General features: G+C 40.9%; 2 protein-coding genes across 3 annotated transcripts in view; both read right to left on the minus strand.

The window, feature by feature from the left end:
* Window positions 1–2807: 2807 nt before the first annotated feature.
* On the minus strand, window positions 2808–7387 carry npas4l (neuronal PAS domain protein 4 like). Its single transcript, XM_008306784.1, has 9 exons — window positions 7287–7387; window positions 6095–6258; window positions 5774–5919; window positions 5552–5651; window positions 4994–5258; window positions 4796–4905; window positions 4287–4422; window positions 2941–4202; window positions 2808–2836 (listed from the first exon to the last, which is right to left on the minus strand). Exons 1-9 carry the CDS (start codon window positions 7385–7387, stop codon window positions 2808–2810), a joined length of 2313 nt encoding a protein of 770 aa, XP_008305006.1.
* A 5101-nt stretch (window positions 7388–12488) lies between these two features.
* The window catches only part of klhdc3 (kelch domain containing 3), a 29780-nt gene continuing 14477 nt past the window's right edge, over window positions 12489–27791 (minus strand). The window contains exons 9-11 of one of the 2 annotated variants that reach the window (XM_008300730.1): window positions 20625–20698; window positions 18907–18985; window positions 12489–15844 (exon numbers count right to left, since the gene is read on the minus strand). In XM_008300730.1, the coding sequence (XP_008298952.1) occupies window positions 15778–15844; window positions 18907–18985; window positions 20625–20698 (220 nt within the window). In that variant the 3' untranslated portion in view covers window positions 12489–15777. Of the gene's footprint in view, window positions 15845–18906; window positions 18986–20624; window positions 20699–26057; window positions 26349–27791 lie in introns of those variants that run through there. The other variant, XM_008300807.1, reaches the window with a different exon arrangement.

Genomic DNA, 27791 nt, shown 5'->3' on the forward strand with positions numbered 1-27791 from the left:
TTTCATCTTTCGCTTCCGCTGCCAGACTCCTACAGTACTTCACCTTCTCCTGTGAGACAGAGATTTTGTTAATTTGATCTCACATCACCTTAATTTAATGTTAGAGAGCTGGGAAAGCCGCATGTGTAATTAAGTGATACATTAGACATAGTTATAGAGATGAAGTGAGTGTGTTTGTAGGTGTATTCCTGTTCATGGGCTATAAATATCTATACTATGTTCATATTTATTTTATCTGTATGTCTGTCTCACTTTTACATTTAAATCCTTTGCGTTTATAATCATTAATGATTATTTTAACCCACAAACGACCACAAATCTTCCACTGTCTCTATTAATAATAAGGTTGTAACATTTGTATTGATTTCCTTCCAAAAACAAAATCCCTGAAACACCAACATTTTACCACACAGCCATGCCTGATCTAATTAAAATCATGTAACCACAGCTACAGAAAAGTGCCAAACTCTCTTTGCTGTTGTGCTGTGTAATCTGCAGAGACACAGGAGTGCTGGGAGTGTTTGCTGTGTGTGTCGGTGAAATAAAAAGGTGTTTTTTTTTTTCTTCTTTTTTCCCTTTTTTTTCCTGCCTCCTCGGTGTGGACAAATGCATCGATGCCACGGACTCTGTGTCACCGTGCCTCCGGGAAATCATTATTGTTCCAGGTAACGCTGAGTGATGCAGGAAGATTGGAGCACAGCAGATGTGGGGACTTGTTAGGAACTTTATTTGCCATTGTACCCTTCAACAGACATCACTCTTAATTAGGTCTCCATGGATAACACCAGGCATCTGGACTCTTTGCTCATGAACGGACCGAATGATGTCCTTTCGTGCTCTCGCTGGCATCCGCACATACACACTCCGGTTTATTTCAAGCTTGTTTAACTGGTATTACACTAATGGCATGTAGTGTGTCTGTGTTACTGGGATGCTGTTGGAGCTATCACTCCATCTAGTGGTTGTTTTAACTTGCATGAAAAAAGCATGGGGGCTCTGCATTGCACACACTGCACCAGTAGCATGGCTGTAGTGCAAGCTTTCTGTTCCACATATGTACATCCACACTAAGTGTTCCGTGGAGCTACATTATAGCAGCAGGGTTCACTCACTTCACTTATCTAAATAAATATTTGAGCATTGACTCTGCATGTATGTCCTAATACCAGATTGATTCCTCAGCGTACACTTTATATGCTCTCGTTGGCCACAATATGTAAAAATCAATGGAGCATTAAAGTAGATGCTGTCGCAGTCTGAGCAGCTACAGACAACAAGTACACATAAACAATACAAAGTAGACCCGTTTGTGACAGCTGTTGCTACACAAAGGTGCATTTTAAAGCTGCACCAGTAAATATTCCATATTAATGATGGCTTAAGTTCTTAGATTCCATGCGAAAGATGTCATTCCTAGAGATGAACCAACAGAGAAGTGCAGGTTCCACCAGCTCTACAGAGTTTCAGCATCATTCAGGTCATTGTTTTGGTTTTCGACCCACAACATCATTGTTTTGGTTCAGTCTTGTCGCTCACATCAGTTTCCAGCCACACAATAAAGCAGACATTAAAGGAGCATGACTCTTTGACACACTTCCACATGAACGTTAATGTCGTTCTGTGTTGGTTGGGTGTGTAAGTAAGCATCTGTTTGCTAATGTTTTAGCTTTAACAGTTTCATAAGGTGACAGTAGGTCAGTGTTGCTTTAACTTGTTGCACTAATAAAGATTTAAGTGTTGTGTTGTGTAAAAAAAAAAAAAAAAAAGTGAGATTTCAAATTAACATTCAGGCAGATGTTATACAAGTTAGATGGAGTTTGACGTAAATAAAATTCAGAACTATTATACATATACTGATAAATCAGGAGGCTTTGTGTGTTTTTCATTAGGTTTATTTACATTTCAAACAACTGAAGCAAATTGCAGTAATGACACAAAAACACGTAACATTCAAAAATACAGAATTCCAATACCATGAAAAAACAAAACACATGTGGAATGAATAGACAGAGCTTTAAGACTCAAATTGCTGTTAAATAAAACATTTCAATACAATTAAGTGAGAGTAAAGTTAAGTCAGTGTGCTCCAAACCAAATAAATACAATCGATGGATCAGACTTGGAATGTTTTTAGTTGTACCATTGAGGTAGGTGTTGAATTTACAATCATCATTATCGTATCTTTCTGCTTGCTGACTGAGGTTTCATTCATTTCAAAGTAAAAGCTTTGATGGCACACTGAGGAAAACAGGACAATAGTATAAATCAGGAATGTAAATATTATTATTACAGTGTCTTCCCCACACATTTTAAGGCACCTTAAAACCAAGTATTTACAAATGGTTTTATTAGGAATGATTAATGTGATAAAGCTCATCCAGGCAGCTTAGAAATGTAGTTCATTTTCATTTAAATCAGCACATCTTCTCATTCATGAACTTCTTGTGGTGATGACATTGATAAAGTGCTCAATAGTAAACTGTGGTCACTCAACATTAGAAGAAAAATATACTTTCATTTCAGAGTCTAAGTGTTGTGACTTTTTTAAAAGTACCTTTTTCATAAAATATAAGACATCAGCGAAACATAAATCTTAGCTGACAGCAGTGTTGAGACAGTTCTGTGGTGCTGCGACGCGACAGAATCGACTTCAGTTTGTTTTTCTACATTCACAATTAAGTCATTTGGGGAAACCATGTCTGAGCAGGATGGCTCTGTTCGCATTCTTCTTTGAATCCAGCGAAGGAAGATTGATCGCCCTGACAATATGTCATACAAGTGGTAGTACGGTAAGTCACAGACTTATTTCAGTACAGGTTTTCTTCAGCGAGTCCATCTGGAAGGAGACAGAAAACAATATTAGTGAAATGTAGGTGTCATATCTGTAAACTTTCTGTATCAGATTAGGGAATTATAAGTTCAGCAGTGGTAGAAAATTACCTTGCCGAAGGCTCCTCTGCATGTAGTGGTTGAGTTGATGCAACCCAGTGTTCTGGCCGTGGTGTCCCATCTGCAAACTGAAGGGATCCAAGGCGATGCTGCCTGCAGGGAACTGCTCTGTAGGCAGCGGATTCTCAGCAGTGAGGCCAAGAGGCTGTTGCTCCGACCCACTCCTGCCACACATAAAGCCCTGCTGGTAGCTGTAGCAAATGACGCCCGGGCTGGATGTGCTGCTTTTCCTCGTGACCATGTCCAGGTCTTTTAGGATGCTGTCGAACACACCGTCATCGAGCACCAACTTAGAAAGCGGGACTGAGGGAAGACAAGGGTTATGGGACCAGTCACAGGCTGAGGGCAGGGTGCTGGTGGCTGCAGGCTGGACCACATTTGTAAGGGGATTCAAGGTGTGGTGCATGTCAAAGCTGCTGGCCAGGGAGGAGATCTGCTGAGCCAGAATACTGATCTCTGCCTGTTCCCTCTCGTTGTACTGGTTAGACTCTGTGGATATGGCAGATTGGTTGGGAGCACCAAGACTGGAATGCATGGGCAACTCAGGGTGAGGAACATGATGCAGCTGGACGAGGCTGCCCCCTTGTGGCTGCTCAAGGAGGCCGAAATCGTCTGGATGCAGAGCACAGTCCACCGGGCTCTCACACATGTCGGACACAGACAGGCAGTCTGGAACTAATCGAGCATCGGACGTACAAGCTTGGAAATCATGGGTCGGAGATGAGGAAGTAAGCGGAGAGTGGGCACTGAGCACGCCGAAGGCCCCCTGGTCAAAGGTTTGTTCAGCGACTGCAGGGAGGGAGTCGGAGGGTGATTGGTGACAGGTGAGCCCTGCCTCTGGGTAGGAGTAATAGGAGGGAGAGCTCTCAGGGGAGGACAGCAGCTGATCTGTGCATTCATGCACATCCATCAGGAGGTCATGGCTGAGCTCCTCCTGCGGCAGCGAGGAGCTTGAGGAGGCCGGGCTGTAGGGAGGCGTGTAGAAAGCAGGGCTGTCACCCAGGGGAACAGGTGAGCTACTGCCTTGGGAGGAGCCGCACACCACGTAGTATACGTCTCGCTCAGACTCCCTCCTCACTCTGGCACAAGGCTCCTCACTCTGGCTGTTAGATGTCCTCTGCCTTTTTAAGCATTTCATGTTTTTGTTCTGAGTGTGGGCCGCCTGCTGAACTAAATGGCAGGAATGTTGCAGAGACGATGGCCTGAAGGCCTCGCTGCTGATTTTTTTTTGAAGAAATCTGGCCTCTGTTTCACTGGAAGATCAAAAGAAATGTGTTATGAGTCGGCATATTTAGGTTGAAAAGCAAGAAAACTTGTCTCGCACTGTCAACTCATACCTGATGAAGAAGTTGGTGCAGCTGATGCACTGACACTCTGAGTCCTTGTTAGCTTGAATGTAGATCCAGGTCCATGACAAATCTGATCGCTGGAGTCTCAGTACCATCTCCACCTGGAAGCCTTCATCTGCCTGCACTGAGAGACATTCATGGTTATAATAGTGCACACACACACACACAGACACACAAGCTTAATGCTTTGTACACAACAAAACCAGCACAACATTCCTAAAAGTCCTGCGTAAGGCTGGAAATGAACAAATTGAATAAACCGAAGTAAAAATCATTGTCATGTTCTCTAGACTTGCTTGTGTCTTTCGAGAAAGGTTGCTGTACCAAAATAGAAGCTCTAATATCTATGATTAAATGTAATTTCCGCAGGCATCAGCAACTCAATAACTGAAAGTTCAAATCCTAGATGTGGATAAATGGTGATGATGATAGGTGCCAATAAATATGGAAATGTCAAAAAATGTTGTTGTTTTTCCTGCAGTGGATCTAACACTTACTTAAACTTCTATGAGAATCTGCAGTCTGTAACAGATCTTCAGGATGGACCAGACTGTACCAGGATCGGCCAGTCAGTTCATCCGCCGAATACCCCAAAAAATATACAACACTGGAGAAGAAAAACACGACACTGTCAGGAAAAAAAGCATAAAAACATTGTGATTATATCTGCTTAAAGAGGGGATGTGTGAACTTACCTGTCTGACAGCTGAGTAAAGCTCATATCCAGTCTGTGGGTGCTGCTGAAGCTGTGACAGAAGTGAGAGTCGCTGCTCCTCAGGCGGTTCGCTGTCGGGGTGCAGAGGGCCACGAACAGAGGCTCGCCGGTGGGAGAGGCCGCAGGGGAGGACAGGTGAGGCTGACAGAAGAACTGGAAGCTCCCTCTGATGTGCATGGAGCAGCAGCTGCCATGTTGCAACTTAAAAGCCTTGGAGGTTTGCATACAACATATAAAGCTCCTCTCTGAAGAAAAGAAAGACAGACGGCAGGTTAGTCTTTCGGCAGCAGGCTTTAGAAATCTGAAATAAATGATTCAACAGAAATGCTTTGTGTGGCCTTTTTTTTATTTAGATGACTTAGAGCCACTTTACAAATTTACCATTTGCAACCTTTTCCAACTTCTTCAATAAATTTACCTTGTGTGAATAGAAAGAGGGCAAAAGAGGAGTGTTTGGGGAGCACTAAGCAACAAGCAGCATCATTATGCTCGGTTTAAAATACAACAATTATATAACAATTTTGCATCCAATTCTTACCTGATGATGAGGTGCTTTCGATGTCCAGGTTCAATTTAACAACATCAACATCCGAGCGTTCCACCATGTCATACAGCGTGTCTCCTTGCAGCACGTCTACCTGGAAAAGTAACAAGATTTCCCATTAGATCAAGAAATCTAAAGCGCCCCGTGGAACCAAAACATGCTGAAATCAAGAGCCCTGCAATTGAATACAACACTGTGTTTACCCAGAGGACTCACCATGGAAAGACCGAGGTACTCGTCGACATTTTCCGACACATAAACCAGCCTGCCCTGTGCAGTGGTGACCAGGATGAAGCCGTGCAGGGCTTGAAGAAAGGCCTCATACGGCAGAGAGCAGTGTGATCTCTCCCCAGCCGAGAGCCCTGAGAGCAGAAAGAGTGAGTCCAGCTTTGGTTACACTGAGAGCAGGTTATCTTTGATATGCTCCCTAAGGTACTGCAAAACGTTGTCCCTTTTTTTTTTTTTTTTTTTAACAGTGGCTGAGTCTAGATTAGAAGTTCAAAGAAATTAAACTGTGAATTAAGTACAAAAGCTCACCCTGGAAGAGAACAGACTTCCTGATGTAGGTGCAGATGGCTGCCATGGAGTGGAGGTAGGACAGGCGCTCCTGGTCCTCCTGGGTGATGGGCAGCAGAGCTCGCATATTCCTGATCTCATGATTGATGTGGTCTCGCCGAGCTTTGGATGCTCCTTTGGTGGATCTGTTGGACACCATGTTCGCTGAGGTCAGAGGTGGGATCGAAAAGTGAAACTGAGGCAGCCAAACTTTTCTCTACTGCCGCATTTCAAAAAATCGATCTGAGGTCATTCTCTTCCACGTGGCAAGTGGTTAAGAAGAAAAATCAAATAAAGACAAAAAAAAAAGAAAAAAAGGTAATTGGCCTGAACTAATCCAGCCTCTTTTCCACAATTCAGCCTAGTGTCTCTTCCCCTGCGAGCTCAAGCGGACTTTGAATATCAAGGGTTCCTATGGAAACTGCAGAGAGGCTGTCGTGTCTGGAGCAGAAATGAGGGCTCTCAATAGACTTTGTCTGTGTGATCAGTATCTGTCTGGGCCCATCCACAGAGAGCTCAGGGTTTTTATAGCTGCCAGGGCTTCAGCGTGGGCGTCACACACAAAGGGGAGGCTGGGCTTCTCATGCTCCCTTCATTGCCTTATAAAGTGGGTGTCCTCGGAGTGGGGCGCCCCACGTCATGAGGACACACAAGGTGCCGCAAAAGGAGAATTATTTTGTAGCCTGTATGTTAAAAAAAAAAAAAAAAAAAAAGACTGAAAGATAATAAGATATGATAAGTTTGTCGTTTTTTTTTTTAGGATGCTTTAGGTCTATAAAACCAAGAAATATGGATATTAAGTGACACTTTATATTCACATACACACTTTAAATTCTGAATGTTATAATTCTGTATTCATGAAAGAGTTTTTATTTATTATCATTTCTTTCTTCAAGACTGATTAAATCACCTTTATAGGAGCTTATCTCAGCCTGTTTTGTTTTTTGTTTTTTTTGTTTTTAAAAAAGGGTGACAGCATCTTTGGCTGGATTAGTATGTATCAAATACAGGAGGCTACTTGGCTGCAGATTGGAGAAAACTGGATTAAGAGCTCCCTGTTGTGCATGCAGTGCAGTCAGGTCTTCATCTGCTCAGCCGCCATGTGTTGATTCAGCCACTAGAGGACGTGGAGCAGAGAGGAGGAGGAGGAGGAGGACAAGGAAGAGGCACTGACCTGAACCTCCTGCAGACCGAGCGGTGGTGATCCTCGGGCAGATGGTGAGAGGTGCACGGAGAGCTGACATGACATTTGCAGGATTTGCACCAAATGGTCATTTTTGACTCTGATGCGGCCACCTAAAACACATTTTTAATGCTTAGTTACACATGGCTCAGGATGGAGAGGGGGGAAAAGTCAAAAAGAAAATCCAGTCTGTTTTCTTTTTGACTGTAAAAATGAACCTTTGAGTAAAAGCTGATTTTAAAAAAACAAAAACATTTCTGTAAATTAAAATGAATCCTAACTAGTTCTCCATCTCTTACCTCTGCAGTGCAGATGATGAGTGCCACACACTTGTGCGCTTCCCTCCTTTTAAACCTGACACCTCTCATCCACATCAGCCAGTGAAGAAGAGAAGAGAAAAAAAACTTTAAATGGAATAATGTTGCTTGTTGTGACGACAAATGATCGAGGCGGGTTTATATTTAGTGAATGGACTCCTATAAATAACCAGATTGGACGCAGGATGGCGGCAGTGATGAGAGATGTCATTAAAATAGAAGAAACGTGTGTGTTTATAATGTGACTAAACATTGTGTTCGTTAAAGCTTTTTGTGGCCAATCACAACATCACATACTCAGAAAAATATGAAAGCATCATGTGAAGCTCCTCAGATCCACATTGGGACTATTGTTCCTCCTCCCTGGAACAGCTTTAATTGAAGAGTTACTGGCAGCAGCACAATGTGATTCCCAGACTGAGGGCTTGATTACATGAAATTTTCACTCAGCTGCCACATTTGCATAATTCATATGAACATTCTGACACACTTTTCTTAAACGGGAGAGACGCTCAGTTTGTTTTGTTGATATTAGGTTTGGATTCAGATCAGTTACTTCAATAAAAAAACAGGAGCCGATACTACATTGTAAAACACAAGTAAAAATTAAGTAAAAGGAAAATATTATCAACTATAATTAGCTAAAAGAAAGGGGGAAAAAATCCCTAATCTGTTGTAATAAACTGCAAATTGTAATAATGATGCATCGGTTTGTGAACAGCATTTTGCAGCTGCTCCACTTTATATACAGAACAGTTTACTTATCTGGTTCACAAACAAGGGCTCGTGGCCCTCTGAGGGGTCACGAGATAAATCGATGGGCAGCAAAGTTCTGATATGCAAATCTGTTTTCATCCTTTAGACTTTTCTTTAATCTTTTTGTGATTTTTTGTAGAATATTAGAGTTGCACTGGTAAAAAACAAAACCATCTGAGAAGTTTAGATGGGAACTTGTCTTATGGTGTTACAGCAACAAATACAATATGTGTCCAGGAACTAGACTGAGCTCACAAGTCAAGAAGGTTAGAAACCATAGTTCTTTAACAATATGTTGTATTTTACAAGCTCATCCTATGTTCAAAAATTGTTTTAAAAATCCCCATATACAGTGTTAATCAAAAGGTCAGGGTTAGGGTCCAGTTAGGATAGTGGAGAAAAAATTAAAGCATTTGTTCTGACATGTAGAGGTGTAGAAACAGAAGAGCCTCAGTTTTGACGAAGGTTTAGCTTGTAAAAATGGAGGGACTGTTCAAAATAACTGCTAAACTCACATCCTGATTGCTTTATTTCAAACATATTGTATTGGTGTAGGGGCAAAATCATGAAAATTGTGACACTGTCCAAAAACATATGGACCTCACTGTATGTAAGCTAAGCAAAGAAAAGTCGATTAGTTTTGTTCGCCAAAGAGCTACTTACAGAGTACCGCATGTTATCTTACATGGTGGCATTTTCGTAGGAATAGTAGTAGTAGTAGTGGTAGTAGGAGTAGCAATTTACTATTGTTTAACTGCTTATAAAGAATCTGTTATGAAACTGCAATGTCAAACATACAGACAGACTTGTTTGGGTTTCTGAAGTGCAGTTGATTTCTAAGGCACATGCATTAAAAAAAATTGTGTGTATAAGCTAAAATTAGGGTGAATAATCAAATATTAAGGTGATAAAATGGTGTTAATTTGAATTGCTGGACACGGTCAGGAGTCTACAAAACCCCAAAATGAAAACTTAGTTTAAAATATCAGAGCAAGGCATCTGTATGAACCTACAGCTCAGCATCACTTCAATATTTACTTCTACTGTTCCCTTGTTATATAACAGCTTATTCCAAGAGACTTAATATATACAGTCACAAAATAACTGTTAAATATGCAATAAAAGGATCAACATATTTAAAATAATAACTTTTTTTAAACACATGATTAGTTATTCTTTAACGAGTCTGACACAGTATTTGAGCTAGCTCTCTAAAATTAAACTAAACCCACATGAACAGCGACAAGTTTTTTCTCTCACAAGATTTCACACATCGTATCTACTTGGGTGGCACCGAGACAACCGGTCCAAGCCTCCGGTACAGATCCATCAGTAAAGACGGTAAAATATAGTAAGAGTAAAGGAATGTTATGCTAGAATTAGTTTTATTACGATGCACTCTGAAAGAGAACAGCCTGAGCCCAGCTTCAGAGTTTACACTGCTGTGTCATTATCATTCATATCTCAAGCAGAAAACCAGCTTGGTGCATCATTGTTTAATTTCTGAACAGACTTCTGAGGCAGTGAGCTATGGCAGTTTGTCTTCAAAGGGTTTTAACTGCGTGCATATTAGTCACTCAATTAAACCCCTGCTGGAAGGGAATTAAGCTACAGGTCTGCAAACATGACGCACTGAGGCTGAGCGGCTCGGTCACTCGCACAAAATTAGTTCCCTCAGCAGATGAATAGATTATGGGCATCACAAAACATGACTAAAGCGCAATAGAAACTTAGCACTTTACTAAAGGCCGATGCTCATCTTAAAGGAGGTACATTCATGAGCATGATGTCTGCATGGAAAACAACAGATTTAAAGTTTGGCAGTGTTAGAAAATGACAACTTGTTGCTTTCTTTTTTTTTTGCATATGTTAAAATGAAATAAGCTACAGCGTCTATTCTCCAAGGGCTCATGCTCCTTCAGTGCCTCTTTTCGTAAATCCCCAGTTTAGCAGCCTCAACAATGCCAGGAGTGGAGAACTCGAACTTGAGCAAAGGAACTGGATAGTGATATGGGTGGACAAGACAAAACAAATCACTCTGAACAAATCCTCAGTCTGATTCTCAAGGGCCAGAGGGATCGTCTGAGTCCTGAAGGGAAATTACAGCAGTAATTTGGCTGAGTGTCTCCCTGCATTAGCGCCTCCGTTTGCCGGCGGCAGCGGGCCCCGGGGCCAGACAAGAGGGACCCAGCGCGGCCGTGCTTCCTGTGTGCGGCGAGACCAGGCGGGACAGGGTGTCTCTGCTGCCTCACTTTAAGCTGACCCTACGTCTGTGGCCTGCACTTAACACTGCAGATAACACTGGCTTTATAGCACGGGGCTGGTGACAGACAGGATCAAACTGCCAGGCCTCTGCTGGTAGCAGGGGCAAAGATTGAGCTGGGGTTCAGGGTGAAACACTTTGTAATGATGGGGACCCCCCCAAAGCAGCCACACGCAATGCATTAGGTAGTCTGAGGGATGGTGGGGGGGTGTTGGGTGGCACCATGACTACCCCAAGTACGCAGTAGAGTAGACAGTGAGGGCTATCAGACAGGACGGCTGGGGCAGATGTGGCTGATCTCAGCAGGGAGCAGAAAATGCAGAAGCACAGGGTTCAAAGACCTGGTAGCTGTGAACTGTTGAATACTATAGATCCAAGAGGAAACTTCTGACCGTAGAATTAAGGGTGGGAAGTGGACACATCTGGCTTCCAGTGGGCAGAAACAGCTGCAGCTTTTACAAATTCACAAAAGAATGATTGCAAGTTATATCATAATTATCAGTCATGATCAGGACGCCATTTGATCAATTCGATTTACTATTTAGAAGTATTTTCCAATGACAAAATGTTACAGTGGACCTCATTTGAGTGGTGTGGAACATAGATTTCAAAATATTTCAACTTAATTCACTCATACCTTGAGTAAACTGTCTTTTGATCCCTGTTCCTTCATGTCTTTCACACTGCTTGCATGTTAGTTTTCATTTTATTCTGGGAGAACATGGTCCAAGTCTTTGTAGATAAGATGGGAAAAAGTCCCATTAAACTAAGGGAGTCTCGCAATATACTGATGTTGACAATTTTAAAAATGGAATGCTGATATCATGCTAATAATACACATAGAATGATATAGCAAATAACCAATGCGTATTTGGTTGATATCCCAATGTACAATATACATACTTTTCACCTCACTAGACTAGTATTGTAAGTAATTTGTTAAAAAAGAAGAGGCAAAATACACAAAAAGCAAAGTTAGAAATGAGTTTGACTGATAGCATTGACATATCTATCTATCTGTTTTTTTTTTTTAATCCCAAGATATCGCCACATAATATTGGAGTTGTGAATTCTTTCAGCCCCTTTTCTTTTTATCTTTCTTTTTTTTTTTTTTTACGTTTAGAAAAAGCCCTCCAAATCACTCATTCTTTTAGGTTTACAAAGGCACCAGGTGTGCTGATGGTTCAAGCTCAGGTGTTCTTCTGCAAAAGCAGCAATCTCTGGGGCTAAAAAACAAAGGCACCATAAACTGCAGTTCCTCAAATGAACACTTGAGGTTGACTCCAAAAGCATTTCAATCCCTACTGACCCCCATGTTAAAATATCCAACTTTACAGCAGACATAAACATGTTTACAGCCTGTTACAGCAAATGTTTTTGGGCTTCATAACTAGTTTCCCTGTCAGAGACTGGTGCTGCCACAGATTTTCATGGACCAATTCAGCTTCACTTAGGTTTTCCCGCTTTGCTCAGTTTTGTGAGATACAACCAACATGGTGATGGCTTTTGCCACGACACTGAGCTTTAAACCTGCAGCAGGAAACCTCTGTGTGACGTGAGTCCATGTTTATGTACAGGTGTTTGGTAACTGTTATGTTTGAAATAAAAAAAAGAAAATAAGATCAGGCAAAATTCAAAACTGACTTAAAAACGCAATAAGAAAGTGCTAACTTCATGTCTACCTTATTTAATTGTTTGCTGAGCCTAACTGGGCCGCCCACGCAGGTAGTTTGACACCTCATGCTGCAGATTGTCTGTTCATAATGGCACAATATGTTTCTGTTGGCTTTTCCACATTGGCTGGTTCAGTCTTTACCAGATCTGTACAGCTTTAGAAATCATCAGTGCATACAAGTGTTAACAACTCAAAGTGTCTCAGATTTATTGTTGATACAGTTATAAAGCATATTGCACAGGAAGTCCTCACCAACATTGCCAGATACAGAGTCCCCTTCAAAAATATGTCAGCTACAAACAATAAGCATTGGTACCCTCCAGAGTCGTAAAATGAATCCTGATACAGTCCAAACTTAGTTGTTACTCTGTACGAATTTATCCTCAAATACTTTAAACCCTAAAGATAGAGCACACGTATTGGCATGAAATTAGGCCAGTCTCCTCACAATGAATCATCAATGAGTTATCATGAGTATGCTCTATAATCTAATGATGCATTTTCTTGGCATGAAGCAGGTTTTGTTTTGTTGAAACAGTGGTAACCCTGTGAAAGCCTAAATATGAAGTACAAGAGGAGCTTCAGGAGGTTTTACACCACTTCAATTAAAAATGTCATGCCACTACATTTAGGAAAAACCGCTAGCACTTTAGCATTGTTGTACCATAGGCAAGTGAGTGACCATCACTGAGGAAACTTGTTGTACAGGTATTTCATTTCTAACCAGTGTCTACATTGTCCTTTATTATTTTCTTCATGCCATATTCCTGAAGAGGTCTTCACTTTAAAATATCATCACCCATAATCTTCACACGCAACAACAAAGGGACCAAAATCCTGAAATAAAGATGACTTCCACACTACACACTGGAAAAAGAAATAAACAAATATCAGTTTTGCCAGTGACCATTTGGTGTTACATAAACAGTTTGATTTGTTCACCAGAATATTGTTGATAAGCTTCCCTGTGGTTTCACTGCATTAGCTGTTGTATCATCCAGGTAACTGGGAAAATCAAGTGTACAATATGTCCGTGTGCGTGTGGAGTGCAGAGGGTATAAGACTCGCTGAGTCACATTGGCACCGCTGGTCTGTAAATAATAAAATTCAGACTTGGTTTGGGTAGGCAAACGTCTCAAACTCTGGAGTCTAGTTAGGCAAAAAGCAGCATCAACATGTGTCCTCTCTGTATGGCCAGACGTGCCAAGATTGGCTATAGTGCAGTTATCTGGTGACTGCAACCTGCATTTAAGATTGTTTTACACTGCTTTACGAGACATACACAGATTTGTAAACATTTATGTTGTAGGTCAGTGTTGCTAAAGCCTGACGCCTGGGACCCAGAGCCCTGCTGCTTTTCATTCTAACTAGTTAATTAGGGACTCACTGAACAGAGGATGTTTAACTATCTGGCAGGACAGAAAGCAGCAGAACTCTCGGTCCCAAAGATCAGGATTGAAATCTTGGATGCAGCTCATGAATGTGTGGTAACAGTTTTCTCATCCCATCTTAGATTCGTAGTAGTAAGTGTGGGACCTTTTACAGGACCAGACACAGCTAAAATCCTTAGTGAAAATGTTAAGATAAGCATTAGTAACAGCTCTTCTGCCTGGCTATTCATTAATGTAATGTTGTGTTAATTTAAATTCTAAGATTCAGAGGATAGCTTGGATGTTATTCAGCTTTTTTGCTTTTTTTTTGTCAATAAAGACCAAAACAATAATTTAAGTATGACGGATTGTCTGTTTTCAAAGCCCGTAATTATCCCAAAACTATCATAAACACATAAATAATCCAAAATACAGTGTCCTGCTGCCGCAAATTCACACATGTGCTCCAAAGCCACGATTAAAAATCATCCCCAACAAATTTTATTGTCAGTGCTGTTTGAGTAAGAACTGTTAAAAGCCGCAGTGTTGGGCTGGTTGTTAGTTGGAACAGACTGGCTTTGGGCTGGCAGCCACTGACAGCATAGGAAAGTGTTGAGAGACAACCTAGTACACTGTTTGTTTTGGCCTGCTTATGGGATCTGTTGACGATAGCAAAAATATAGAATCGTCCTTTAACTAATAGGAACGGAGATAAGAATAAAAACAACCACCAGACGTTTTGTTCTAAAATTTGTAGTTAGCATGAATAATATTTGAGCGATTCCAAGCCATGTGGTGTGAGTGTGTAATCTAATAACAGCCCTTATGCATGTTTATAACATACGCTGCTCAGGTTTAACTTTGCTTGTCAATGCGCACAAACACACGTGCACGCTTTCCTTGTTTTTCCACGATACTGTGAATAAACCGGTCACGAGAAGCGTCTCTGAACGCCATAGGATTGTCTATAAAAAGGAATTACATTATGCATATTAGCAATGGCCTCCTCCTACAACAACAGGTAAACCGAGGCAGGTGGACTGTGTGCAGACAGGACCACGTGCTCACACACATACACAGTATATATTTGCATCATGATTCCCTTCTACGTTTGGCACTGAAAAACAAGCTCAAGGGGTAGAGGGAGGTGGCAGGTGAGTCGCACTCTTCCACTGACACTGCAGCATTTCTTGGAAGAATAGAACAGACAAACCACAAATACCATCTTCCCTGCGAAAAGGCTGTTTTTTTTTCTGGGGGAAAAGTAGGAGCCTAATGCATGGGAACTCTGAAACACTCAATGTTACATGCTATTGAGGGAGGTAGATGGGCTTGATTATTTTACAAGGCTTTCTTCAGTCGCCTTGCAAATTACCTTAGAGACACTTGCGAGCAGTGGGGTGCCATCCAAGTTAGAATGAAGCAGGGAAATCGCTAAGCATTTAAAATCAGTCCAACAGATCTTTTAAAGCATCACACTCCAATAATGTGAGTACTGAATATTCTGTCTCCTTGCATCTAAAAGCAACATAATAAGCTGTCTGCTCATGGACATGGTAGCTTTACATGGTTTTATGACTAAGTTTGAGCAGCAAGAAATTCACTCATGACCATCTCAGTCTCTTCATATCTGCAACAGAAGGTTCACATTTGTCTTTTAGGGGAGGTGTGTTGAGGGCGACATCACGATGACATCCTCAACAAAAGAGGTTAGCTCTCAAGACCTTTGGCTGAAGTTCTTGCCTCTTCCTGTGCTTAAGATTAGAAGTCTATGATTATCATAGGCTGATTGGATTTCTAGAGAGGCTAGAAAGAAGAGAGAGAGAAAAAAAAAATGAACAGGCGATTTCTGCCTCACACAACCGTTGTCTCAAAGGTTAAAATGTCCCGAGACATGGCAAAGCATGTGGTGTCCAAGGAAGTCTTATGCAGGATATTTTGGTCAGTAATGAGTTTTCACTTGTAGAATGTGGAAAATAAATCGGACACAGATCCAGACTATAAAAAAAAAAAAAAAAAAAAAAGTCTCTCGGAGCTCAGTTGATTTGAAAGATAAAAGCCCGGTGTCCTGAAACAGAGTTCTGCTTCACATTCAGCTGCGTCAGCCGTGGGACGAGAAGATGGGCCTGCTGATGTTGCTGTTGGTCGTCATGGCTGCCAGTTCCCACCTGGAGCAAACAATGGTGAGAATGAGCTATTAGCAGTAAAATGTTCTCATATTGTCATCACAAATGTTGAACTGCTATCAGATATCATGCTGATGTTGATTTAGTTTGAATTGTAGTGCTGCCTTTAAGATTTCAGGAAAAGTTTACATCTTTATTGAGCTTATTGATTCGAAAAAAGGAATAAGGGCATCAAGATCAAAACAACAACCGACACGTATAGTTTGAAATCTACAAGATGCTACTGCGGTGACAACCGAGCAGCTGTGTGACATTTGCCTCCCCCTTACTTGTCCAAGTAGAGGGGCTACGTGGTGGACAAGGCTGAGGGAAGGCCCCCCCCCTCTGTAACGTGATCATCAGGAGCAGGAGCTGACAACAGGGTCTAGTGCTGACCTGATGACAGGTCAGAGGTTGAGCTCCAGATTGTTATCACTGGCTCTGGTTTCACATTCACTCCCTCTCAACTGCTTTGTTCGTTATTTTGTGGTGCGCGTGTGTGTTTAAGGAGGGGAGATTGGCATTGGAGCTGGGGATGCCAATGAGGGGCAAAGGGAGTTAGGCAGGGTCTTGTGACCCCACTGAAAACCCTCCGAGGGTTAGAAACACAACCACAAACACTAAAGTGGGGCGCATGCAAGGTGGCAGTGACGGTGCGAGAGAAATGAGAAGCTAAGAGAAGTAATTAGTATCAGGTTCCATGGGTTCCATACACACACACGAAAACCTGTAGGTGGAAGCCTTCGATTTTAGACACACTTGCCTAATGAGCGCCATCAGATTGACAAAGTCTCTCCCTTTAGGTTTTTGGAGAAATGGTTATATGCTTGAAATTAAATCAGTTGTGTGGCATTATTCCCTACACAGACTTCACTGAGTGTGAACTTGCCTATATAAAAAGATATGTCTGAAAAGAACACTTAAACCTGCAGTCCACAGAAAAAAAAAAACAGTAATTACTGAAAACACAATTTTTAGACATGTATTTTTCCTTAACATGCCTCAAAAATCTTGCTTTAACACAGCTTTCACAACTTGCCTACCCTGTGATTACAACATCACAACAAATCAAAATGATGCTCTCAGACTTTTAAGTCTCTCTTGCAAGTTATGTGTCAAAATAATTTTCAAACCAGTCAGTGAGAAGAGAAAATAATGTATTATTAATTCAATTCATGGTGCTTGGTAATTTAGGTAATATGACTGCTCCACTTTTGTGACAACTCCTTTGCAGTGTCTTCAACGAGAGGTGCCAGAATTGTCTGAGAAAAGTACACGTATGCTCACGGTACTAGTTGAAAAAAACTCAAAACTTGGCCATTAATGCAATTTTATTGAGCAAAGCACTTCAAAAGTGTAGCCAAATCATCAACTCCACCTGGGATACATGTGGTTTAAGTTTAAGGTAATAATATTCCTACATATTTTTTGTTCTTGAGTTGAGAAAAATAAACACTTTGGCCACATTGAATACATAATGTATTCTGTTCAATGTGAATGTGCGTATTTAGTGGCTAAAGCTGAAGCAAATATGCAAAACCAGATGACAAGCTTTTGTTTTGGGGTTGTTGTGTCTTCTGACCTGAGCAGTGCTGTGAAATTACAAGATTTTCCCCAAGTTTGTAGTTAATACTGACATCTGCAGACTGGAGTAGATTATGTAAGGATTAGGTTACTAAGCAACTGACAGCTGGTACTGGTAATATAACTGCCAACAAGGTGACAAACTAACGTGGAAGTCCTGTGTGATAGAAATCTGTTAATTGCTGCATACCTGTAGTTTATTTTGACTTTATGACCCACTTCTGTGTAAATGGACTGACTAAATCGAAGAGTTAGGTTAAGATCACCAAGTGCAATTAATTATGGAGATTTATCTGAATAGTTTAAAAAAGAAGTTTAGACCCTTCATAACTATAGATGTAAAACACAACTAATCCAAGCATTCCCTATGAGCAAGCACATTGTACAGCAGTCTAAAGTGGCACCGGAGCAGATCTAAGAAACAAATATTTAGGCATTTTTAAATAATTTAGCAAGTGATTTAGTATTGAAACCTGCCTGATTCTCTCTATGTTAGCCCTGTTGTGGACTGGACTCCACAGAATAAAGCAGGTATAGATAATGGATGCTTCAATGTGAAATACTACACAAATTGCTTTGTTTTGTGCTGTTTTGTTTAGTGATTAATGTTCATTTTTTAGAGTAAAATATTTCCATTTGAAAGCCTAAAGTTTTTAAATCTGAAATTGTGCGGAGGTCAACACAAAAAAGGGATCTAAATAATCAAGAGTTAAATCTAGTTCTAGGTCATTGATCTCAGTTTGGCTGCTATCTTGTAACCACTGCAATGTTTTTGTCAGAGCTTCTTTCAATTATTGCTACTTGACAGAATAGGCAAACATTTCTGGACTTAAACATCTTAAGTTTTGGCACCTTATGAAACATTTTCTTATACAGGACAATGTATTGAAAGATGCCACAATTGTGTCTGTGGCTGTAAAGTCTATAGTTTTTATAGTCCACTAAAAGCAATACTGTAGTTCTGTCAAAGCTGTGCCTGACTAGGAATCATCTTGCTTCACACCATTTTGACTGCCTTTGTCTTTGTTCCTGCAGAATACTTACATGCATAAAGTAAGTAGACTGTGAAAACCATCTTCCTATTTTGATCTTTCTTCTTTGCGTCACAGTGGAGCATCTTTTGTGCAAATTTTACGAGGGTACACAGACAACGAACAGATTCAAAGCACCACACAGACTATACCAATGTTTCATCATGATTGTCTGATTTTTCTATACACAAACCTTTGTGCTATTAGTTGAGAGGTAATATAATTACATTCAAATGTTACATGTAAGGACTTAAAGTAAAGTCAGACAAAAGCCTGAGTACAACTTGCAGCTAGTTAAATGAAGGATAATGAATCATAATTTGCCTCATTACATCCTCATTACTGAGGAAGACAGAGTGGTGGCAAGCATAATACAAACAGAATAAGCAACAATATGTCAATTTAATGACAAAACAGCATTAATGTTTGAGAGGAGGATGCAGGTCTGACCTGATATCATGTGGGAGTCCTGACTGCTCCAGACTGTACTGAATAACAGCTATTTTGCATAACGTCTTCAAATTAGGGCCTGAAAAGAAGAAAAAAAAAGTGTAGTGAGTCATAGAGTGATCATAGGCACTAATCACACTCAGGCTAAGAATATCCATTTCAGCTGTGGGAATTCAAAATGTGGGCAGGTCAGATCTCAGAATCTGTAGATGAAAGGGCTAGATGTCTGATCTGTGTATAAAAATCATCATCATACGCTTGCCTATACGCCGGAAAAACAGCTTCAACAAACAACAGTGTTCACAAATGAGGGCAAACAGAGCATGATGATGCTAGCGTTAAATCACCCTCGCACACAAATCTTCTTCTAACAAGGCTTCTTTCTAATAATACGCACAAACTTCCTCTCACTTACTATCGTCGTCATGGCTGTTCCACCATATGTTCAGTGACAAACAGTGTGAAGGCACACGTGACTGGCACGAGGAGGCGTATGCCACAGGGGATGCCACTGGGTACTGCCAGTCCCATACGGTCCTTGTGTCCCTGTGTAAGCCCACCTACACAAACCCTAACTGTGACCTGACAGCATTGCAGGCTACCCCAGCGCAGACAGGATATGGCTATATTTGGTAGTTTATGAGTCGGAAGTGCCCCATGTGATAACACAAAGCAGGGCCAAGGCCGTGCAAACTAGGCCTGGTGAGAAATGGAGCAGGTGTAGGAAAGATTTAAGTACTATAAAATTTATTGCGCAGATGACCAGACAGTGTGTTCAAACCTGCAAGAAGTGATTTCTACATGTCTCATAATCATTTAAGTTCATGGAGTGAACTTAAAACATTGGCAAGCATTTGTTTTTATGTTTTTGTTGTTGTTTTTTATACAAATCCAGCAGATACTGAACAATAGAGTTGCAACAATTAATTAATTACCAATCAACTTAATAAATTCATAACCAACTGTTTTGATAATTTGTTTAAGTAATTTCAAAGAAAAAAAATCATCTGATTCCAGTTTCTTAAATTTGAATATTTTCTGGGTTCTTCACTCCTCTATGACAGTAAACAGATTGTCTTTGGGTTGTGGACAAAACAAAATATTTGAGGATATTAGCATGAGCTTTGGGAAACACTGGTCACCATTTTCTGACATTTTATAGCCAGACCAGACAACTAATTGATTAATCAAGAAAATAGTCTGCAAACTAACGGACAATGAAAACAATTATTAGCTGCAGCCTGAATGAACAACATTAACTTTCATGTCGAGGTGTGCTTAATGTAACTCCAATATTTATTCTCTTTCAGCCCTGTTTTTTTTTTTTTTTGTCTCCACCATATCCGTTTCTTTAGCTGCTAAATGCTCCACCATCTTTACCAGCTAGCTTGAAACGAACCGTGCCTGTCTGCTGTTTGGTGCTGGGTGGGCAGTGTATAATGGACGGTGAAAGCTTTTTTGCTGAAATTGCTGCCTAATTTATCCAGAAATGACACCATGACAGCAGTAATACTGAACTAAAACTAAGACCAGCCAGCTCAACACTAAAATTTTTAATGCCTGTAAAGCAGAGCAAAGCTGCAGATTCAACTTATAAATCTCTGTAGGCTAATCGATAATGACAATAACAGTGTCAATTGATGCACTTTTATTGCAAAAAAAGTCTTCTTTGTCTTCTTAGACCATCAAAAAAGAGAGATAATGACAAGGCTACTTACTGAAGTCTAAGATATACAGGTCTGAATGATCCATGAGGTTAAATTCATCTCCCATTCCTTGCTCTGGGCAGGGGCTGCAAAGAGAACAAAAACTATATTAATAAGATTAGAGTAACTCCTTAAACATTCTCTTTTCATGAGCATCATCCACACTGCTTGCCAGAGCTGATAAACTGTTTAATGGGCCAATGTTATTGTTTTCCCGATGTGTCATTCATCAAATTCTCAACAATTAATTTCCCTGTTGTCCACTGTCTTACCGTCGTTTTTTAATCACTAATGCCCGTAATCTGGGAGGCTCGGACTGTTCTCAACAATAGCAGCGCTGGTCTCACAGCGCTCTGCTCTCCTTATCATGTGCTGCCATGATTTAAGCCCACAGGAAGTGGAGCATTGCAGCGAGACGGCAGGCTGGTCTATGCTGATAGTCTCCCAGACCTGTGCAGCCGTTGATATCACTGCACATCTGTTTCCTGCCACAGTGAAGCACACACACCTGCAACACACCTGGTGAACCACAGCTTTGTGGGCTCTGTTGAGTCATTCTTTGTATCGATTAGTCAATAAATAATAACGTAAAACCAGGCTACTTGGAAAGACAGTGTATAAAAACGTAACTGAAAGAAATAGGCTAGCTCCTGTGGGAGTCTAACTAATATCTTAAGGAAGATTTATTCCCACAAGGCAGTAAGTACAGTTCTTTAAATGTACTCGATGCACATAATTGCTTTATATTCATAACAACAGTGCACCAAGAGACCTGTCTAGATTAGAAGATAAAAATGCACTTTACAGTTTTATACGACCCAGAGGACAGTTCCAGCAGACAGGTGCATTCACCAGGCAGTTTAGAGTCTATGAATATCTACCATGGAGAATAACTGACAAAAGTGGCAGCAACGTTTGGTCTTTAAGAACAGATTCAAAAAGAGCTTTCTGCTACGCATGGACTAGGCAGCCACTGGCATGTGTCCAACCAGAGACACAATCAGACACCACTACAAAGGAGAAGTTTCCAACTGATTTGAATCACATCTCTTTCCATTTTTCATTCTTGCCCCAAACCATCCTCTTGTTGAACACAACATACTGTCCCCTCCACTGTCTCTCCACCCATCAATCTCTATTTCTCTCCATCGCATCTCCCTTTCGCTGCATGTTCAGGATGTTGTAAGGGTTTTACGTTGCTAATCTTTCCTAAACAAACACGGCGGTGGCTTAAAGCAGCCAGGAGAGGTGCAGAGCACGAGCACAGTCGTCCCAAGGGGCCAGCTGGGGAAGTCATTACACCCCCTGCCCCCAGGAGGAGACCCTCCCAGGCTTATGGCAGAAGCCTCTATCAGAACACCAACCAACCACCCAAGCTAGCTGTAACATTACTGCACTGAATAAAATGGCACTTTTCAATTCTGGCTCATTTCAAAACAAGGGAAAGCTAATTCTTTACTTCAAAATGCACATTTTAAAAAACGCATCTCTAAATCCACTGTTGAAGAGGCTCAACTGCTACAAGTGGAGAAATAAAATGCAGTTAATTATTGAAACGAAAACAAAAAAACATCCTATAAAGTCTGAACGATGGTCAGTGACTCTAATAGGGACATTGAACTTTGCAGTGCACTTGTGAGAGAATATTCATGAGGGCTTAGGACTGAAGTGTCCTGACATACCAAACTGGTTGATGGATATCATTGAGTTCCTACTGAATATCTGTGTGCATCTTGGTTTTGAAATGGGGCTGCAACATTTATTGTTTCAGCAATGCAATGTGCACATGCGAAACAGTCCCTTCGCAGGAAGTGTGACTTGAAGGCAAATTAACTTGAACACATCATGTTACAACTTGTTTTTACTGCTTGATACAACAACAGCACTTGTGTAGTTTTTATTTTCCATGACTAATCTACAAGATAAGTCTGTCTGATGAGAGGCATAATTACATAATTTACTCAGATTTTAGGGATTCTTGGATACAGTTTCTAAAAAAAAAAAGAAAAGAAAAAGCATTATTTAAAAGATATAAAGGTTGTTAACATGCAGGTGCGTGTGCACAGCAAAATAGCAAGGAACAGGGGAAAAACAACAAAAGGGAGATTCGACGATTGCAAAAAGAAATGTAACATCAGTTGATGGAAATATTTTGGCTAAAAAGGATCAAAAGCAGGTAGTCTATATGCAATGTCTTGCAGCGGTTGCCTACACAAGAAAAAATGACTCACAAATTGTCATTTATTTAATGCAAAACCAGATCTGAATGCCATGGGCAGAGAGCAATCACTGATGCAATATCTTTGCACCTTGAGAAAGATATAAAACTAATTAAGTGTTACCAAGGAGGGTTTGGATCTGGTCACTTCGTGGTATGTAACACCATCACACACCTATTTTTCTCAAGTTGCCAGCCCAGAGCTCTATAAAAGATGCAAGGCACAAGCTGAAACAGAGCAGTCACAAGTGGAATATCATGCAGCTACAACAGACTTGTGGTCGAGCCAGACAACGAAGCCTTACATAACTGTCACTGTCCAAATAAATAATGAGGACTAATGATGGAAAAATTGCTGTTAGCAAACACCATTTCTCCTGCAATATTGAAAACATCACAACAGGGATGAGAGAAGTGTTGACTGCTTAAGAGTTACAGTCAAGTCTGCTTAACAATGGACAGTACACTGAGCATGATGAAGGCTGCCACCCTGAACAACTGGACCATGCTGCAGGGCTTTAAGCCACAAGTTAAGTCTCCCAGTTTGTAAGTTATAACCATACTATGATTATTCAGATATATTGCAATGTCAGTTATTTCAATATCAAACAGCCATATTTTTTTGAAATGTATCTGTCTTCCTTTTTTTTTTTAATCAACTGTTGGTAACAAATTCAGCTAGTTGGATATTACGACCTTTATGAAAAGGAAAAATTCAAATAGTTATGCTTGCATTCGATACTGTGTGTATGAAACTGACACTGCAGTCTGTCAACATAACAGAAGTATTGAAAAGCAGCATCTCTATCTAAAGAGCACACTGCAGTAGCCTCAAACTACTGTGCGAGCTCACTTGAAGGGAGAGCGGAGGCTTTGGATGCTGACGCGTGAAAGGGTGCAGATAAGAGGATACTTTAACAAGAGCAACAAGAGAGATGAAGATTCCTTCTCCTGGGATAAAGGTTTCTCACATGCTCATGGATGTCATCCCGGGTGTGAAATTCAGCAGAACATTAGGGAATCATGATGCTTTATTGGTCACCGCAAAAAGAAAGATCGTAGAGGCAGGGGAAGGAATTAGGGGGCAGTAAGAGGTGTCTGATAGACTGGCAGTATTAAGAAGCGGGAACGTCGCACTGTGTGACTTTATGTGGCATCCTGGTGTTTGATGGGCCACTTTGTTACTTGATCAGTAAAGTATCACTGTGTGTGAAAGTGCTCCTCCCCCTACAGAAGTAGAGGTTCCCAGTCTGAATGAGGCCTGAGTGATGCCTCTCCCCCACTAAAACAACACTGGTTGCTATTTCAAACAACACTCAGTGAGGGTGTCTAATCACCTAATTGCCAGTTCTTTCTAGAAAAATGCACAACCTGCTCCACCACATTCCCTTCCACACTGTGGTCTCGAAACTGTACAACAAAGAGATCAACTGCGGTCTTAAAACTAATGAAGAAACACCAAAGGGCCTGGGAACACTATAAAGAGTCCAAGTAGTTAATTGCCCACTATATTTGCAAGTGACTTGTAGAAACAGTGCAATGCAAATTTAGTGCTGAAGGAATGTTTGGGAGCTGACAGAAATTGCATCTGTAACGCCTCTGCTTTCTCAAGACAAACACAACATACCTGGAATCTGTCTTGTCATAAGCCTGTTTTCAGAAGCTTCATTGGCCATATCCTCATTCTTGGAGTGATATGATCTGCATCCTTTTCCTTTCTCCACTTCCTATTGAACTTTGGTACTTCAGAACCCACCAACACTCAGGAACTCATCATGTACTACAACTTCCTGCAGAGCACCTTATCAGGACAACCAGACATGGATCAAATTATTTCAGTAGCACTTTGGTATTCCTTGAAATCACATGAAAGTGCTGGGAACAGGTTGTGATACTGTACCAAAAAGGCATGTGCAAATTACTTCTAAATTGAAGGGCAACCCCAGTCTTTACCGTGGCAGATGTAAAACATATAACATTTCATTGGAGAATATAACTAGCTTTTTATCTGTGATGTCTAGTTGGATGTATGTCAACATGCAGCCTAGTAGTTATTAAAAATTAGGTAATTAACAGCAAGTATTTGGTGATAATCCTCTCTTTTTATTGTTGCTTTAAGCAAACAGTTCTCCATTAAATGGCAGAGTCTATACAGACGTGATCTAACAAAAGGGGTTTAGAGGACTGTTAAGAATCCAGTAAGAGCTGGCAGTGGTTTTAGAGTGAACTTTCTTAAGCAAATCCAACAGGCTTAGCTATCACAGATCGATAGATTCCCATCCATTTCTTTTGCCTTAATCTCTGCTGTCTCACCTCATCTTACCAAGCTATCTGTGCCCCCTCCTGGGCAGTGGCTGGACAGTGGATTAAGACCTATGGCTGCCCAGACCTAAACCCCATGCAGAGGGTGAGACACAAAGTACAGCTGGCTCCCAGAGAGAGACGCCTGGCTTCAGATTAGACAGAGGACATGGCAGCCCTTAATGAAGCATGCGTCTCAAATTTCAGCCTCGGTGGACAAAATGTAGTTGGACTTGGTGATGAGACTGAAATAGGAAACTGACACTATAAATCTCCAACAAATAAAAACTGACTTCCTTTTATCAAGACAAATTTTATGCCTTTTAACAGGACTGGTTTGTTATCACCCTAGCTGCCTATATAATGAGCAAGAGGAGATTAAACATTGTTTCAGGGCTGTGAACACAGCTGGAAGATCTAAAGAGCTGTCAGATGTTGTTCTATAGCTGGCAGATTCATTTAAAAAAAAAAAAAAAAAAAAAAAAAAGGTTACTTCCTCTGAAGCCACAGTCTTCACCTGCAGCTGGAGACAATAATCAAGGTCAACTAACTGAAGGGAAATACAATAAAAAAAAGTACAAATGAACAGGGAGTAGCTATTATAGGGCACAGTTTTAGTACATGTATGGATAGTGAATTGCCAGGTGATTCTGCTCTTTTACTTTGCTACACGTGTTTCATGTCAGTTTAGATAATTCTCTTTAGCTAATCAGGTCTGGCAGCTTTTAGAAAAATCTATTTTACTGTCAAGTAATGTTCATTAACAATGATTTGCTATTTGTAAATGAATTACCATTATTCTGTTAAATCATACTGGTGGTGTGCTTCGTAATTTGTACTTGTCTACATAGTCCAGTACTGTTTTATAGAGGGTCTTAAAATCACCAGGAGGTGTTTTTAGTTGTATTGACAGCAGAAATCAAACTACTATTTAGACACGGCAATTTACATGGACAACAGCATCACAAAGTGTCACCTATGCAGGCTGTTTATTTGAGCTGCTGTGCAACACTCAACCCTACGACACCATAATGTATACAGCCTGTTAGTGGGTTAAGGAGGGTTAAGATGCAGATGAAATGCTATCATGACCTTGTCTTTGAAGAGTAAATCACAGTGTTGCTGAGCTGCCCAGAGGTCTTGTGTCGCCACGTGCGGGATGCCCCGTATCCTGTTGGGATCACCTTCACTGTTTGACAGGTTTTATCTTGGGCATACTAAACACACACACGTGCAGAGACAATTAATAAAGGAAACTTCTGCAGCCTACCCTTTGACACTGCAGGCCAAACGGCAACATGTGTGGTACCAAAATCGATGGTGTGCTGACAGGCGTGCTTCCATGGAGCCAAGCTCAACTGTGGCAAGATTTTAAGGTATCATGGGCGGGAGTAAGTGCAGCCACACTGATTGTCAGATTCAAGAATGACGAAAAATCTAAATAGAAAGAATGTTTTCTTGGTGCAATGCCTGTTGAGAAGCATGTGTTCTGCCTCAGTCCTGTGTTGTGTTTAGTCTAACATTTGCACTGTCAGGTTCTACAGTGATAACAAGGCACACTTTATCCAGCTGGACTATCATAACAGCAGCCCTTTCAGCTATTGATAAGGCGCAATATAGCCTCGTAGGAGATATCGAGGCACCAGGCTTCTGACCTTCCTGAACTACTAAACAAAATCACTGGACTCTGCAGAACTTTTTCAGGCTCAACAGCTTACGGTTTTGAAACCACTCGTTAAATTCCACACAGATTAAATATCATGGTGAGATTCTGGTGGATTAAACTAGAGGTTTTGGGCTGGGATGTTTTGGCTACCAGTGAGATTACCTCCCTCTTGCTCAGAATGCAGTCAAGCCACACAATCTCAACGGAAGCAGGACAACTTAAAATCAGTTTGGATTCTACATTTAAACATATTTAGTGTTATAAATAGTTAATGAATTATAAGCAATATGCAACAAGGGCAATAATTTAACAATAGAGACAAATGTTAAAGAAAGGACAACAAATAATTGAAGTATCAATGCTTTGCATCTAATGTTAGAAATAGCGTCAACATGCTTTCCATCTTTACTCAAAGAAATAAGTGACTCTGCATATTGCCAAATGGAACAAATGTGTTGAGGTTGGCAGAGCAAAGCAAACATGTGCGTGCGTGCGTGCACCCCGCTGACGTCAGCTCGACAAGAGGAGCTGTGAGTCACTAAGTCATGTGAATACATCCAGACAAATTCAAACACACACACAAATGGCACACTTTACCAGAAAAGAGAGAATGATGGAATGACACTGAGCGTCTTACTGGTCTTTGTGCAGAGCAGAGGCCAGGAAAAAGTCTCAGCACTAAAACTGAAGGTTCTGAATGACTGAACATTGACTAAAACTCAGAGTCAGGGTAACTGAATCACAGGCTGTGTGACATTTGAAAGCCTTGAAAATCATAACAGAGTTTGTCATTTTGAAAAGGTGCCAAAAAATGCAATGCAACCACACTCACATCGGAGAAAGCAGTAACTTAGACGTTGACCTCTAGCAGTGAGCGAACTGAAAAGAAATCAGGATATTAAGTGTCACTGATGACGAGCGCCCAAAACTGTGGTTGATCAACATCTTCCAACTGTGGAGACAGAGTGCCACCAATTTCAAAAACTGGCTTTGC

This window comes from Stegastes partitus, unplaced genomic scaffold (assembly GCF_000690725.1).
Source record: "Stegastes partitus isolate 25-593 unplaced genomic scaffold, Stegastes_partitus-1.0.2 Scaffold1, whole genome shotgun sequence".
NCBI classification, from domain to species: domain Eukaryota; kingdom Metazoa; phylum Chordata; class Actinopteri; family Pomacentridae; genus Stegastes; species Stegastes partitus.